General features: G+C 37.3%; 1 protein-coding gene across 4 annotated transcripts in view; it reads right to left on the bottom strand.

The window, feature by feature from the left end:
* Positions 1–1,276: 1,276 nt before the first annotated feature.
* Positions 1,277–16,065, bottom strand: part of BRD1 (bromodomain containing 1) — a 60,637-nt gene continuing 45,848 nt past the window's right edge. For 2 of the 4 annotated variants that reach the window (XM_039570420.1, XM_039570417.1), the window contains 5 exons: positions 12,291–12,426; positions 10,984–11,111; positions 8,301–8,410; positions 5,907–6,061; positions 1,534–3,180 (listed from right to left, as the gene is read on the bottom strand). In XM_039570420.1, coding sequence (XP_039426354.1) covers positions 2,997–3,180; positions 5,907–6,061; positions 8,301–8,410; positions 10,984–11,111; positions 12,291–12,426 — 713 coding nt within the window. In that variant the 3' untranslated portion in view covers positions 1,534–2,996. Of the gene's footprint in view, positions 3,181–5,906; positions 6,062–8,300; positions 8,411–10,983; positions 11,112–12,290; positions 12,427–16,065 lie in introns of all 4 variants that reach the window. The other 2 variants (XM_039570419.1, XM_039570418.1) reach the window with 2 other exon arrangements.

Below are 16,065 nucleotides of genomic sequence, written 5' to 3' on the forward strand. Positions count from 1 at the left end.
GAGCCACTGGATGACACGACTTCATCACAAGAGAATATGGGAACAGCAACTGACACTGCTGCAACCTCCTCTCAGACAGGATCTGGGGAGAATTCCTGGGACAGTTTCAATCACATTTCCAGAACAAAAATAAACTAGCCTTTCATGCCAGTTTAATCAGAAGAAGATGCAGTATGCTTTGTCAGGATACTTAACAGGCTTCTTTTAATCAGTAAAGTTTTCCAGCTTAAAATTCTCCTAGGTGCATGCAGTCCCCTGTAAGACAAAGGCAGAACATTTTCCTTCTCCAAGGAACTGATGAAACAATCTCTGAACAGAAAAGCCATAAAATAAAACTTGGAAGTCTGAGCAAAATTCAAACTGAAGTGAAGATCACTGAAGATGTGATTAAAAACAATCATTCCAAAACAATTAAATTAATGCTGTGCTTTTGCTTACAAAAGATGAGCTCTTTCCTTTGATGTTGCTAGCGTGAGAAGAAACTGAGAATGTAGGAAGCCTTCTAAAGAATCATTTTGCAACTGTATGTATACTTTTACTGGCACTTCATATTTCACAGGTATTAACATTCTTATCATACAGGTACCATCACCTTCCAACTTCTGTTGTAACTGCATTTCAGCTTTCCAAGGTCCAAGACAGAGAAAACGCCCATTTCTCTGTGCGCCAAAATGAGGCTGTGAATCATTATCTAGTTTTACCCACACAAAATTTGAGTGTATTTTCTGGAATCAGCCTGAAATAAAATCTGATGCAGAGTACTTTTTTGAAAACCCTTTAACAGAGTCCTAACAACAACAAGTGGTTCTACTGTCTCAACATTGCCCCAGTTAAGCTCCATTGCCTTTAAAGAATGGTTATATGGCAGATCCTTGAAGTCATTATACAGTTTTACTTAATGCAAGCAACCAGAGTTTTGTTTTTCTAACTGATGTGGCTGCTGTGGCCATGAGAGCAGCACACCTCAATGATGCTCCTTCCAGGGTACCTGCCATCACTATTCTCCCTAAAGCTGTGTTTGCTGTCAAGTCTGAGAAAACTATTTGCTTGACCATTTGTGAAATTTATCCAACTCATCCTTAATTATCAGAGTCCATCACAGGCAACTGGTCTCAGCTAACTGGAATACCTCCTATGCCAAGGGGTCAGTAAGGACAATGCTGGGTGCCACAGGAGAACATTCAGCTTCTTGGCCTAGTGCCTCTGGAACAGCTCAGTCATGGAGTAAGAAAACGGGCACTGCAGCAAAATCCCAGGGGCTAAATTCAGGACAAAATTTACAGTTGAGAAAGAAATTTTATTTCAAGCTTCTACGGGGGTATTACAAACAATAGAGAATAAAAACATTAAAAACTATTTAAAAATTAATTGTCCCTTTAAAATAAAGATTCAAGCAGGTTTAACAATGAAGTATGCTATTCAATGAAGTTTAAAAAAAAAAGATTTAAAAAGTATTGGTTTTGCTGTATTTGCTAATCCTTTATAAAAAAGCTGGGCATAAATACTTCGTGCATTCATATGCATTATTTGGTGTTTCATATTATATAACTTGGTACAGTATTTACGATATCACTGCAAAAGAGTTCAAACACAGTGCATTTATAAATAATGGAGCCATTATAAATCACATTGCAAACATACCTTGCCATTTTCATTGTTACAAATTCAGTATCTCAGTGAAGGTAGGAATAAAGTAGCTACAACAATCAATATCTTGACTTTATTTTTTTTCTTTTTAATATAAAAATGCAGTTCTGGAAACCCACCCTCCTTCTTCCCCCTGCCCAAACATAATGCTTTACTTCTTAAAAATAAAAATAAAGTACTAATTCTATATACATCACATGTACCATACAAAAATGTATCCAAAGTTTCTATTGCTACCAAAGTGTTCTAAATTAAAAGTTACATAAATCCCCTCATTGGAAACGAAAGATTACAAGTTACCAAAAAACCAAATTACACACAAACCATCGAGTTATTTTATACAATTTCCAATACATTTTTCTCCCAAAGCAAGTTGTCTTCTCATGTGCCTGTATAAAAATGCATATCAATATATTTGTCAATTTTATTTTTCATTATAAAGCAAATTAATACATTTTCTACAATAAATAAAACACAGGGAGGCACACATATCAACAAAATTAAACCAATGGGAGATAAATGGGATATGGTTTTGACAGAAAGAATGTGCTTGCAGGCTTTAAGCCAGGTTTGTTTAAAACAATAACAACCTTAATTCATTTTGGGCAACAATGGAGTGTTTTTGGTGATTTGCAAGTGATGTACATAGTATAATTTTTATTGATGTCTTTCTCACAAAGTACCCTCCAAAATAACTCAACTTCCTTTCTTAAAATACATATTTGTAATTGTAAATTTACATCAATCTTAAATATGTGGTACTTTGTGCAAAGAGCAACAATTTACACAAACATTCAGAAGTCTTTTTCAGAAGCTACAGACCACGGAAGAAATGATACAAGCAGCACCATACTGTATATGATTTAGGCAAATATATATTTGATGCCATTTTGATATTAGGCTTTAATATCCACTAAACACCTTAAGCTGGAAGATGGTGCTTAGGTAACTTAACCTCAGAAAGAAAGAAAGAAAGAAAAGTAAAAAGCATGGAAAGAAACAAAACCCAATTCCCTCCCCTGCAAAATTATAAAAGGAATTAAGGAGCTACTTCTAAAATCAGAATAAGTTAAGTGTTGAATATACATTTATGTACAATTATGAACACTATGAACAAGACATTTTAACAGGTTTAGTGGAAAATCCTCCATCTACAACACAATAAAATAATTAATCAATATGGCAATGGTGATTTAGAAGAATTGCTCAACCATTTCAAGTTTGCAGAACTCAGCCACTGAATCAACAAGTAAGGGGTTGTATCTTCAATACATTCTTTTAGACAAAGAGGTTCATTATTAGAGTTCAAGTCTCTGTGGTATTTTTCATGCCTTGCTAGAGAATCTCTGTTAGTCAATATCACTGAAGTCACTGACTGGTTCTCCATGGACTCGACTCAGGTGATTCATAGCACGATCAAAAGCAATTCTTACTGCTTTTCGTATGCTCGAGTTACGTCCTTCCATCATTTTTAACTTGTCTATGGTCTCATCTATCCCAAGGGGAACCATTTTGGATTTGGGAAGCCACTGCCTGTAACAAAAGGGCAAAAAATAAATCTGTTAAATATAGAATAAAATCAAGAGGCTTGTCCAGAAATGTCAGGGCTACTATGCCGTATTTCTCATATTGCAGATCAGTTTTACCATCTTGAACAAAACAATAAAACACCTTTTAAGGTAGTGCTTACTTGCCTTAAATACTTAAAGAACATGAAATATTAAGAAAATCTCTTCCATAAAACAGAGGCTACATTCCAATTCAGTGGTATTTAGTGATTAAGTATCAACAGAAAAAAATTAGCCTGAAATACTGATGCAGTTAAATAGGCAGCAGCAACTAACAATGGGCATGGCTCAAGAGTCACCTGACACAGTATTGTTTGTCTTCATTCTTTCCCTTCCAGTATCACCAGGAGTTTTCAGATGATGGATTTTTGCCTTACACTTCAGGCATCTCAATTTGTTCCTTATGGGGAAAGCTGAACTGGCAAGGAAGTTCTGATTAGCATGCTTTTACCCTGCAGTATGAAATCCCACTAGCTCCATATTCAGGGTACTTTTCTGTTCTAAGCTCCATAAATATCTTCAAATTCTGGGCATAGAGGAGTGATAATGGAAAAACCTCTACATCCCATTCTAATTAAAGCATTCTAAATATTTACTTTAAAAGTATAAATTAAATTTACATTATTTTCATAAATGTTGATTGCAATCCTGTTTTCTTAAATTACACACACTAAGGAAAACAAAAATCAGGTAAATTAATAAATATCTATCAAGGTATGTTACTGTATTCTGCAATCCCAATCCTACAAAAGGCAGAAGCCCTCCTGTTCAAAAACATTAGTTTGGGAAACCATTTGGAACCGAACCAATAGGAAATCAGACAGTCAAATCTGCAAAAATTTTCTTTTAAATGAGTAAAATTGAAATATTGAAATATTTTCATTCTCTTAAAGCACTCTAAACTACAGCCCTATTGTAGTGAGCATACACACTGAAATAAAATGTGAAGAGTCAGTACAAGGACAGAGACAGTATGGTAACAGCATGAAAAGCAGCAGTCTAACCACTATCAGTTTTACTACAGATCAGAGGAAGTTTTAAGAAGGTATTTTTAAAAGAAAGCTTTCCAAGTCCTCCAGATATAAGCGGTGAAGACGAAGAAACACATATGAAAATCCATAGATACTCGTATCACAGACTGAAGGTGACATACACCCTGCAAATGAATGAAAATCACAGACAGCAGTTCAAGACTGAAAGAGACACAACACAGGGAGAATTCTGAGTGCCAGAATAATCATAATAAAAGGATCATTACGAAAACAAGTTGGTGGGGTCAGGGTAGAGGGAAGGAAAGGGGATGGAAAAGGTACTGAGTTTTTTCCCGTCCATCTATGCAGAGTTCCCATTAGAGACAACTTTGCACAGTATTTACAAGATTTAGGACCACCTGCATATAGAGACTAATCTGAAAAGTTTAAGCTGCAGAGGACTCCCCAGATCAAGAAGCAATTACAGCAATTACTAAGAAAGTGGCCAGGAAGAACATGCATTACACTGGTGACACCAGTAAGAGAAAAAAATGAGAAACAGAACGCTGAGTATGTTTAAATGCAGATGTTCTCTGCCAACAGAGGCAGAAGAAGGCAGGATCTTATGGAATTCTGTGCAACTGAACAAAGACAATTATGAAGAAGTACCAATTAATTAAAAAATAATTGAAGAACACAGAAATTATGCTGAAAGATCTAAGGGGCAGAAGAGCAAACATCACTTATAAGATTATGCAGGAAGTTATTTAAGTGATAGTGTACTGGCACAGAGAGAGTCAGGAGAATGGCAGCATCACCAGACACCAAATACAATCACCTAAAGAGGAAACTGATACCTAAAAGTAAGCAAATTCAAGAGAAAAACTGAGATATGGACAGATTTACAGTTAGCTTGACCTGTATGGAAACTTGGAGAGGAGAGGGTCTACAGAGAACACAGAAAAGAAATACACAGTTTGATGAGAGGTAGATGAGAAGCTTCCATGTCTAGGAAAAATCCACCAAAACGAAAAACTACCCTAACAAAGAAAAGAACACCAAAAAACCTAGTATGTCTCCCCATATTCCCGCAGAAAAACCCCACCAGCCCTAAAACCAAAGACCACCCGGGAGGGAAAGAGAATGTTTTGTTGGGTGAATTATCCTCCTTCAGGCTCTACAGAGCATATTGCTAATACCAAAATAAATGGAAAAAGGGAAGGTTTCATGAAAAAATTTAGAAAAGGCTAAGAACTTTAAACAAAAATGTTAATAATGCATTTAACTGAAGACAGGTTAAAAATTCAAAGAAAATGCACTTGAGTAGACTGGGGGGAGAAGTGTTGTAATTTGGAAAGCAACAATGAAGGATGATAGAGATGTATGTTAGACTGTTGCTTTTAAAAAACCTATGAAGCAATTTTATCGGTCAATAAACAAAAGCAGCTTGCAAATAGAAAAGACTATTTAATGACTTCTATTATTTTCTTCCAAACTGACCATAAAAAGATATCTTTCAGTGATGATATATACACCTTGGTCCAAAATGATATATACCTTGGTCCAAAACCAGACTCAAATATGAAATTTTAACCTTATAATTTATACTTCCATAGGAATGATATCCATGGAAAAATAATGTTTCAGTTTTCTTCTGGACCAAAGGTATGTTTTTAAAATTTTAAGTCACTGCATCAAACAATACATTTCAGTAACATACCAACTTCTTTTATTGTCAAAAAATAGTACTAAGAATAGTTTCTCATCTGATTTGGTCTGCATTTGTTCTCCAATTTTCAGTACATCTAGAGGTGGCACTGGTATAGTAACACCATTGTGATGGCCAGCAACACGAGGCATCTTAGGGTCAATGATCTGTAAGAGAGAAGAAAGGACAGTTCCTCATATTTAAAATGATGTAATTTAAGAAGGTATTACAAATTAAGTTAACAAGAAAATAGTAAAGTAAACAGCCACTGGATATAAACTGACTTCATGTTACACACAACTTTTTGACATAAGCTGAACAGGCATAGTGGAGACCTAGTGGCAGACTTCAATGAAAACACTGAAAAAAGCATTTTTCACCCATATCAGTTCTTCTTAAAAGTCCCATCTGAATTTTACTTAATACAATCGAGACTGACAAGCAGGTTTTAGAATGAAAAAGTCAAACCAGAATTTCTAGAAGTTGTAACTGACCTCAAATTTTGGGGTTTGAAATTCATATACCTTAAAGAAACAACCTATTTTAAGGTATAAGTATTTCTGTAGAATACATGCTCCATACTCAAACTCTGCAGCAAAAATCTTAAAAGGAAAAAAAAGGGTATCACTTTCAAATATCTTGCATATCCAATTTAATAACTCAGTCTTCAGCAAAACATGCAGTTACAGTCACAAAGTCTTTCTGAACAGAACTTGAGGGAGAGAGGGAATATGCTGCTAACATTAAACTAACCACCCTGATGGAAAAATTCCTTGGTACGCAGATCACAGCGTTATGAAGTGCTTAGCTTCCACCCAAAGAACGGTCTTTACTCCATGCCTGTTCTACCCATCTCCTACTCTACAAACTCCTGTTGCTTTTCTAGCATCCACACTGGCACCAATCTTAATCCACAGTAAACTGACTTTGGGAATTGAACACAAAGCTAATACTGTGGGGAGTTTGTAGAAATCAGAACAATTTTCTTCTCTTGATGAAGGTTTAACTCCTCAATCAACTTATCCCACTCTCAGAAACACCAATGCTGACATAAAAAAGAAGGCAGAAAAAGAACCCTTTGGTCTTCATCAGCTTATATCTAGTGCTAACACCTTTCAAGAGACAATCAAATCATCAAATTTTCAGCATCTGAGCCAAGTTAGCCACTGAGAGCACTCAAGCACTCTGAATGTCACCTCCAGAGGTTTTAACCTGACTCCGTATGATTACATTTCATGTTGTCCTTAGAACACACATACTAAAAGTCAGGATTGTCCAGACTCATATATAAATCAAGCCAGTGTATGAACTGTTCATATAACCCCAAAGGCCTAAAGTCAAACACCTTATCAACATTTTCTCTTGCAAGCCTTGATGTAAGTAGAACTGCATCTATTTCTCCCATATTAACAGAAGCATATACATCTCCTATATTAACAACAGCTTTAAGTTTCCAGTACATCACTCACAATTGTCTGCAATCAGTCAGTTCATTCCAACTATTGAGTTTTTTGTTTCTTTAATGAGCTGTAGAATCAGAAGTATTTTTATACTCATCTTGCAGCAGAAATAATATATAATGCAGAAACAAAGACTACTGAGACAAGTATGCTGGTTTTAGCAGGGATAGAGGCAATTTTCTTTGCAGTAGGTGGTATGGCTATTTTATGGTATAGGTGGCATGGGGCTATGTTTTGGATTTGGGCTGAAAACTGCACTGACAATATAGAGATGTTTTTGTTAACGCTGAGCCATGCTTACACAGAGTCAAAGCCTCTTCCCCTTCTCATACTGCCCCACCAGTGAGGAGGCTGGGGGTGAACAAGGAGTTGGAGGTGACACAGCTGACCCCAACTGACCCTAGGGATATTCCATCCCATATGGCATCATGCTCATTCTACAGAGCTGGGGGAAGAAGGTGGGGACATTCAGCATGATGGTGTTTGTCTTCCCAAGCCACATATGACGGAGCCCTGTGTTCCTGGGGATGACTGAACACCTGCTGCCCATGGGAAGTGGTTGGGAATGAATTTGCTTTGCTTGTATGCACAGCTTTTGCTTTCCCTATTAAACTGTCTTTATCTCAACCCACGAGTTTCCTCACTTCCAACTCTCCCCCACCCATGGGGAGTGAGCAAGCAGCTGCAGGAAGCTTAGCTGCCATCAGGGGTTAAACCATGACACAGGAGTATAGCACATCTCCAAGGACAGGCAGGGTAGCAGAGATTATTGACTTAAAATCTGATATTGCAGTAACTTTACAAACTCAATGCACAGTAAAGAAGGCAGAATAAGCTACCTTTATTCAACCTGAATGGGAAATTACCAATTACCTTAAGTTTGCACATGGTGTTTTCAGACCAGAAACAGTATCATTACTCTACTTCTGGGAAGGTGGGCACTTACCAGAGCTGGGTAAGAGGGATATCCACTGCATTTGGCCCATACTACTTTTAGAGGCTCAAGAACAGATGTTGCAGCATCCGTTGAAATCCACATACTGCTATGCCCAACTTCTAAGAACAAAGAGATACAAAATTAAAATGTTCCAGAACGAAACCTCAGACAAATCTTCTGCAGTTCTTGGTTTCCTAATCAATAGCTCATGATCATTAGAATCCAAATACTAATACCAACTTTCACACACATACCAATAAAAAACAGGTAGTGTTCATAACAGCTCTTTACATGACACTACTACTTTATTCCAAGCCTACTGATAAAGAACAAGGGTTTAGACACTTCTAGAAATAGTGTATCTTAGAACATCTTAGTTCTTAGGAAGTGTTTGCCAAATTCCAATAATTCTTTCCCTTTGAAAAAGCTCCAAAGAAAACATAAAATTATGGTACTTCAAGTAATAGTTTCTTTTACAACTGTGATGACAATCCTGTCAAATAGGTGATTTTGAAGATGCAAGTTGCATGGTATATGTTTCCACGTGCTGGATACCTGGATACTCATATAGCACCTGGTAACTCAACAATATTTGTTTGGTACACCTTTCTATTCTTATGCCTAAGTTCTAACCCGCATTTTCATTTCTATTTATTTTTAACAAGTTCTCTTGGTCTCTCTGCCCTGCCCTTTCCTGCAGTCAAGTTAAAAAACATCAGCAGGTTTCCAGGCAGCAGCAATAATGTTTTATTTCTTCTCAGAACAAATATTTGAGTTTATGTTACTGTGCACTTATGTTGCAGTGCACGAGACAGTGGCCACTGCAGCAGAGCATTCAGAGGACTGGTGGCCAGGCCTCCAGAACACCAAGGTCTAATCCTCACCCCTTGGTTACGGTGAGTTCCCACGTTCCTAGTGGTTCTTAGTTTACATGTTTTAAGTTTATTGGTTCAGGAATTCGCCACCCAGTTTTATGTATAAGTTCATGTTTGTGTATTTCCCTTAATTGCCTATGTATTAGTTCTGGAAAGTTCTCCCTTCTTCGACACCCCATTGGTCTACTCATGTAATTCCCTCCCTTAAGTTATCCCTATTGGTTATTCCCCTGTTAGCTCCTCCTCCTCAGTCGATCCCCATTGGTTGTTTCCCTTTGTTCCACCCCCATATAAAATACTTTGTTCTCGCTCACTCCCTTGTCTTTTGTCCCTGGACCCTCCACAAGCAATAAACCAGCTGGAACCTACACAGAGACCCCTCTCTCATCCTTTGCCTCTGCCGACGCTTTTGCACCACCTTTGTTTGGGACTCGCTCCTTGGGAAAGGAGCCAGCTTTCCCTGCAAGCTGCAGCTGACAGCTTTCCCTGCAAGCTGCAGCCAACCCCTGCCTGTTGCAGCTGACAGCTTTCCCTGCCTGCTGCAGCTGACACCAAGGACTTCTGCAGCTGGACGCTGTGCTGCCTCGGGCAGCCCCAACAGTGTCACACTTCTACCAGAATCCTCCATTTTCTTCTCTGTTGCTGACCAATGGATTGAAGCCTGAGACAGGTTTAAACCTTTCAGTCGACCAAAACCACAACTGGTCCCCTAGATACAGTCCAGAGACTGGTCAGAATACAGTGAGTTATACCCTCAAGATGGAACTGCGGGTGGTGATTGAAGGGGGAAAAGTTATCCGAGTTCATATGCGGTAAAGGTGAGGCAGCATTTCCTGTATGAGGAAATGTGGTACCAAAATACAGTTCAGGGGCTGCAGCTGCACTTTCTCTCAGCAGTAAGGCAATACTTGATAGAAGTAGCTCACTACTTGCCAAAATACAACTTAACTCCTCAATTATTCTCAGTCCACTCCCATTTCAAATGGGCACTGCTTATTTATAATAAAAGGTTCTATCTCAACATTACAAAAACATACTAGGGGAAAGAAGTGGTTTAAGACCTTTTAAAAGTAGAAATAGCAAGCAAAAAGTGTTTAAAGTGATCACATAAAAAAAATTAGTTCAATCATTCTGCACAGTAAGTTCTATTTCTCAGCTCTGTTAATAACAGTTTGTAAAGTATTCACATGACAGTTAGAAAGAGCCATGAGGGTTTCAATTAATGCATCCTTCCTTTACAGACTGTTTCTAAAAATATGTACATAGAACTGTATCTGGTACATAAAAACAGTACAAGTCCTCTTGTTCAGGGCAGCTATCAAGAAAGAAACCTATACTATTCTCAGCCACAAAGAAAATGGTATTTTAATCCTGAATAAAGAATCATACACAAGCTGACAGGATGCATGCAGCCAGACTCAGAGACTTCACAGGCGTATATACAAATAAGAGCCTCGGAATTCTTCCTAGTCAGAATTCATTCCACATGGGAGTAAGGGGTTACTAGTCTAGCACATATGACTACTAATTTTCTTTTACAAGATCTGTAAAAGAAAACTCATTTTCTCTTTTTCTTTCAAAACATCTTTATTTCGTCAAGCTAGGAGAGACAATCAAAATCCGAGTCAGATACTATTCTTTTAAAAGTCTTTAAATCATCAAAAGCAGAATCCAGTAGTTTCTCAAAGGATATCAACAACAACTTCAGAACACTTAATGTATTTAAGCAGTTAAAATAAGAATGTTAGAACCTGTCAAATAAATGGACAAAATTATAGTTATACAATACTATTAAGAATACAATTATTTATAGTTACCAGCTGCAATTCTTGCTGCTTTGGCATAGTTTCCATTTTCAATGCATGATATCAATTCACTTCGGTCTTCCAGTGTGTGTCTCCGTATGAGGGCAGGTTTACCTTTACCACACTTCGGTAGACTGAAACTATGAAAGTATTAATATTAAAACCATTACTTGATAATTTACATTGTTCACTATAAATCAAAACTTTGGACAAGAATTTAAATTTCATCAGTATAGAGTAAAATCAGTAGAGCAAACTCCAAAACTATTTTGTGTAATGAATACAAATAACAACATAAAAGCCAAACCCCTGATTATTTTCATGCACAGAATTGCCTGGTTATCAGCAGAAGACAGTTCCACTGCTCCAACACTAATACTACACAGAAAACACAACTATTCTCTCTTTAATTTTTCACTACAAATTCCAGTCTTTCAATTGTGAAATGACTATACTCAAAATGGGAACTTTGTTCTCTGCACACTTTTCTTCAAGAAATCATAGAATCTGAACAACAATTGCATTAACAATTTGATTTAGAATATCACATTTAAAACAGATGCAATATTAAATCTCTTTGTTTCTGAAAGCCTGTTTGACATGAGTACATTAACACCATTCCCTTAACGTGAACACATGAATAAAGTCCTCTTTTTTTTTTTGTTAACAGATTCACCCTATACTCTCCTGTATGCCTCATCCTAGCCCAGGACTGGAGACAGCTACCTTTTACCCAGAGATCAGTGTTCTTTCAGAAGATACACCATTGGTGATGGAGACATACTTATCAAAGGTGGCAGGTGTTCATTCTGATGGTCCTGCCTTTAACGACAGACTCCATGGAGAGAAAGTCAATAGCTGGTACACAGTTACTATCATCACTGGAGGACCTAGACAGCAATCCATAGACTGACAACCTACAGTTCCAAACCCATTGAACTACTACCTTTTCTGTATACAAGACTCTGCTTTTTATGTTGCTTCTCTCTCGCCCTCACAAAAATAAACACACACATTTTTAGTGTTCCAGATTAGGAAGGTAATTAAACCAAGATACTATATGCACAAACATATCTGTATCTTTACAGAGCAAGAGAAGAACAGTCAGTTTGAAAGTGTAACTGCCTGGATATACAATAATCTGAATTCAACAGAAGAATGCCAGCAATCCTGAAAGGTATCTCAGATCTGACATAAATGAGAAAATTAAAATACACACTTTTTTCCAAAATTTATGCAATCCTCCAATGTGGGTCACAAGCAGTATAGAAAACTGATATATGCAGTCTCAAATTTGTATTTCAGATTTACAGTTTTACCTTGAGTTACACAAGAGACTGTTACTAGATGAAATACTAGATTCTGATGCACAGCGACGACGAGGTTCAACTTTTCTTCCTGGAGTATCATCTAATGCTCTGTCTTTACTTTCATCTCCAAAACCATTTGATAGACCTGCAGCATAACACAAAAAATACACGGCATCAAACTGGAAACCACACCATTTTCATTAACAACTTTTTGAATTCACACAATGTATCATTATTGTTTTGTTCTTCAAGTATTTTGGTGTGATGAAAAAGAACATGAATATTAACAAAATATTTCATTTCAAAAAAGTATTATAAATAGAAAGTTCCTGTTGTCCAGATTTTAAAGAGAGGATGAACATTTAGGTAAGGTACAAAAAAACGAAAGCAGGGGTTGTAATATGCAAAATTCCAAATGGAGTATAAATCAGTTTTTGCATGTAATGTTTCCAACTATTAAAATAATCAGCCTGCAGAAGCTGAGTAGAAAAAAGCCCAAGAAAATAAAAAGTTACAAATCAGGCAGATTACCAAGGTAACAAAAGACTCATCTGAATGCAAAGCTGTAATCATTAAAATCCTTTTCAAACACTGGAAGTAAGACTGGTATGGATTTCTTTGTGACACTATAGAGTTCTTCCTGGTAGTCCTTCTATTTTAGTGAATTCCGACTGATTGACATGATGATGACTGTTTTCTGTCACCAGTAATCAATAATATACATGTTACTGTTTTTAATACTGTTTTGTAACACAAGTTTATATACATCGAAGAAAGTTACATTTTAATTCCACAATTGTAATGAAAACAGTAAAAAGGCTTTTTTATTACAAGCTACTTATTTGATTGGCTGTTGCAAATCCTGCTCTGGGTTTGCTATACAAACAGTATTGTCCTTATTAAACCATTTCTGTACTTGATTAAAGAGACAAATGAAGAGTTTTAAGATAGCATTCTGAAGACCTTCCAGGGTGTGTGGGAGTGGGGGGGGGTGTGGACATTAGGACTAACAAGGAAAGAACCCAACAGAGACCCTACAATACTATCAGAAATGCACTCACTGAAGGCAATGGTACCAGCCTGCAGTCAGCTACTGCAAACTGTAGGCTACAAAGAGAACAAAATTTTAATACAAATTCTATTCTGAGCATGCCGCTCACAACACAAGGAAAAGCTACCCATCTCAGCCATCCTACCACTACCAGAGACTTGAAGGCCATCATGATCATTGTACATTCAGACACAGTCAAACTAGGTTATGTAACTATGTAACTTCACATGCCCCTCCACAGAGCAGTGTGGTATAAAACAACCATGGCAGAACTCCTTTTATTAAGTTTAATTCTTCCAGTCTGTTTGCTATGAAGACCTCCGCCAAGAAGGCTGACAACTAAGGAACTTGAGCTAAACAAGTTACTTTGTACAATCCAGTAATTTGTCAAGCATTTCCATACAGTGACTTATGGGATTTTTCCCTCCACCCCAGGAGACCTTCCGTTTGGATTATCAAAACAATTTAGATTTGAAGAGAAAAAGGAGAATTTACTCAATGTTCTGAAAGATTTACATATAAGCATTCTCTTTCATTGTCATTTAGTTGACACTGTAAATATTCATGAGTGTTTGCTTTGTAACTCCTATATTTGTCTTTGATTTCCTACAGAAGAAAAATGATAAAGGTAGCATTGTCCTGAGTGTCAAGCACCAAGCTATTGAACAGTGCTATTGATTAATATTGTTGTCATTCTCAGCAAGTTGATAAAAATATCTGCAGATTAAGGAGGAGTTGGGTCCTAGACTGTGCTGAAACAGAGCATACTTTACGAGAAAGTATACAGGGGAATTTAAGTTATCACAGTACACTTCACTTGGCATTTGAAATGAAAAGCTGAAAAAACCATTCTGCAAAGGACATCTCCTAGGCCTCTGCAAAAACTATTTTTTATATCCTGTCAGACTTATCTTTCAAGTGAGGTGTATAAACTGTTTTGTTTTTATCTTGCCACAAGCTGGAGACACATTACTCAAGTTATCGCTCAGGCATCTAGCTAATGTGAATCAGCCCTCAGCAGAAACAAGTCAGATCACAGACTGAATTTTAAACAGAAAGACAGATCAAGTAACGATTGCTGCCAGAACAAGACCACAGGTTCAGGTTTCCCAATGGACTGTGAAAGTGGAAAGAAGTACCTGTATTATAAGAGCATGTGTAGAACATTTAACCATGTATGAGCCAAATGTGACTTGGGTACTTATCTCTGCATACACTGGTTTTGTACATATATGCACACCCAGGGGAAAAGGGCTTCATATTTTTATTATGTCCATCAGTTTATGACTGTGCTGTCACCAAAATGGACATTTTGGCACTCTCAGTCCCTGGCAATGATGTCTTCTCATTGTCACCATGTCAGTACCAAGAAATATGTGGTCATGGTAAGGAGCCAGTTTTCAGCAATGCACTGGACAAAGCAACCATATCGCCTGATTGCTGATGCTAAGAAACAAGGGATACAACAGAAACATTCAACTACAGCAATGGAGACAGCTCTGTGCAGTGGCAGTCCAGCTTTATTCTAGTTTAAATATAACTTGAGAGTTTAATGACTCATTTAATTCACTTACAATTACAGTAAGAATGTTTTATCAATCTGTAGAATTGGTTACTAACAGTGGTGTTCTGGTTTCTACTGAGATAGAGCAAATTTTGTTCCGAGTAGCTGGTACAGTGCTGTATTTTGATTTAGTATAATGTTGATAACACACTAATGTTTGAGTTGATGACTGTGCAGACAGTAAGTCAAGGACTTTTCAGTGTCTCATGCTCTGCCAGTGAGCAGCTGCACAAGAAGCTAGGAGGGAGCACGGCCAAGACAGCCGATCCAAACTGGCCAAAAGGCCACGCCCCATAGATAAACTGAAGGCAGTTGGCTGGGAGGCGCTGATCACTGCTGGGGGATGGGGCTGGGCATTGGTCAGTGCGTGCAAAGCAACAATATTGTGCATCACTTGTTTCTCTTGCGTTTTATTCCTCTTTTTCCTATTATTATGACTATTATATTTTACTTTGTTTCAATTATTAAACTGTTCTTATCTCAACCCACAGGTTGCACCTTTTTTGATTCTCGTCCTCATCCTACTGCGGGGAGGGAGGAGCGGGAAAGTGAGGGGGTGGCTGGGTGGTACTTGGTTGTCAGCTGGGGTTAAACTACAGTAAGTGGGAAAAAAACCCAAAACATTTTTGACAAATTAGGAATACTACCATGCAAAAGAATTTAGAGCTTCCTTTAGACATATTTCTCTCTTGCTTGTGGAAGTATGAAAAACAAAGAACTTGCAAGCTATCAGCAGTAGTTTTCCTGACCATCAAGCCCCAAATGACAGGAGCTTACACAATCCATGACACTCAACTTCATACAATTCACATTTCAGAAGTTATAGGGAATAGGCATTATTTTAAGAAAGGAAAACCTCAATGCTTAGTTTAAGCAAAACACACTCATATCTAGTCATAGATGCAGCAGTTTTCAAGTGACCTTGTAACTTGCCAGAAAAAACCTAGGCAATAAAATCTAAGTGCTTTATGGCAGTAGCACTGATACGCAAAAAAAATAAATTGCATATACTACAGAATTTGGTTTCTGTTCTATCATTACAAAACTATTTTCTACCATGAATCATGAAACACACAATGTCCTGTAGCTGCTAGAATAAGTGAAATTAAAGATCTCCATTTGCATTGAGGAACTTGCATTTCATTGCATCAGTAGATATAACTAAGAAG

The sequence above is a fragment of the Corvus cornix genome, chromosome 1A (genome assembly GCF_000738735.6).
Source record: "Corvus cornix cornix isolate S_Up_H32 chromosome 1A, ASM73873v5, whole genome shotgun sequence".
NCBI classification, from domain to species: Eukaryota; Metazoa; Chordata; class Aves; order Passeriformes; family Corvidae; genus Corvus; species Corvus cornix.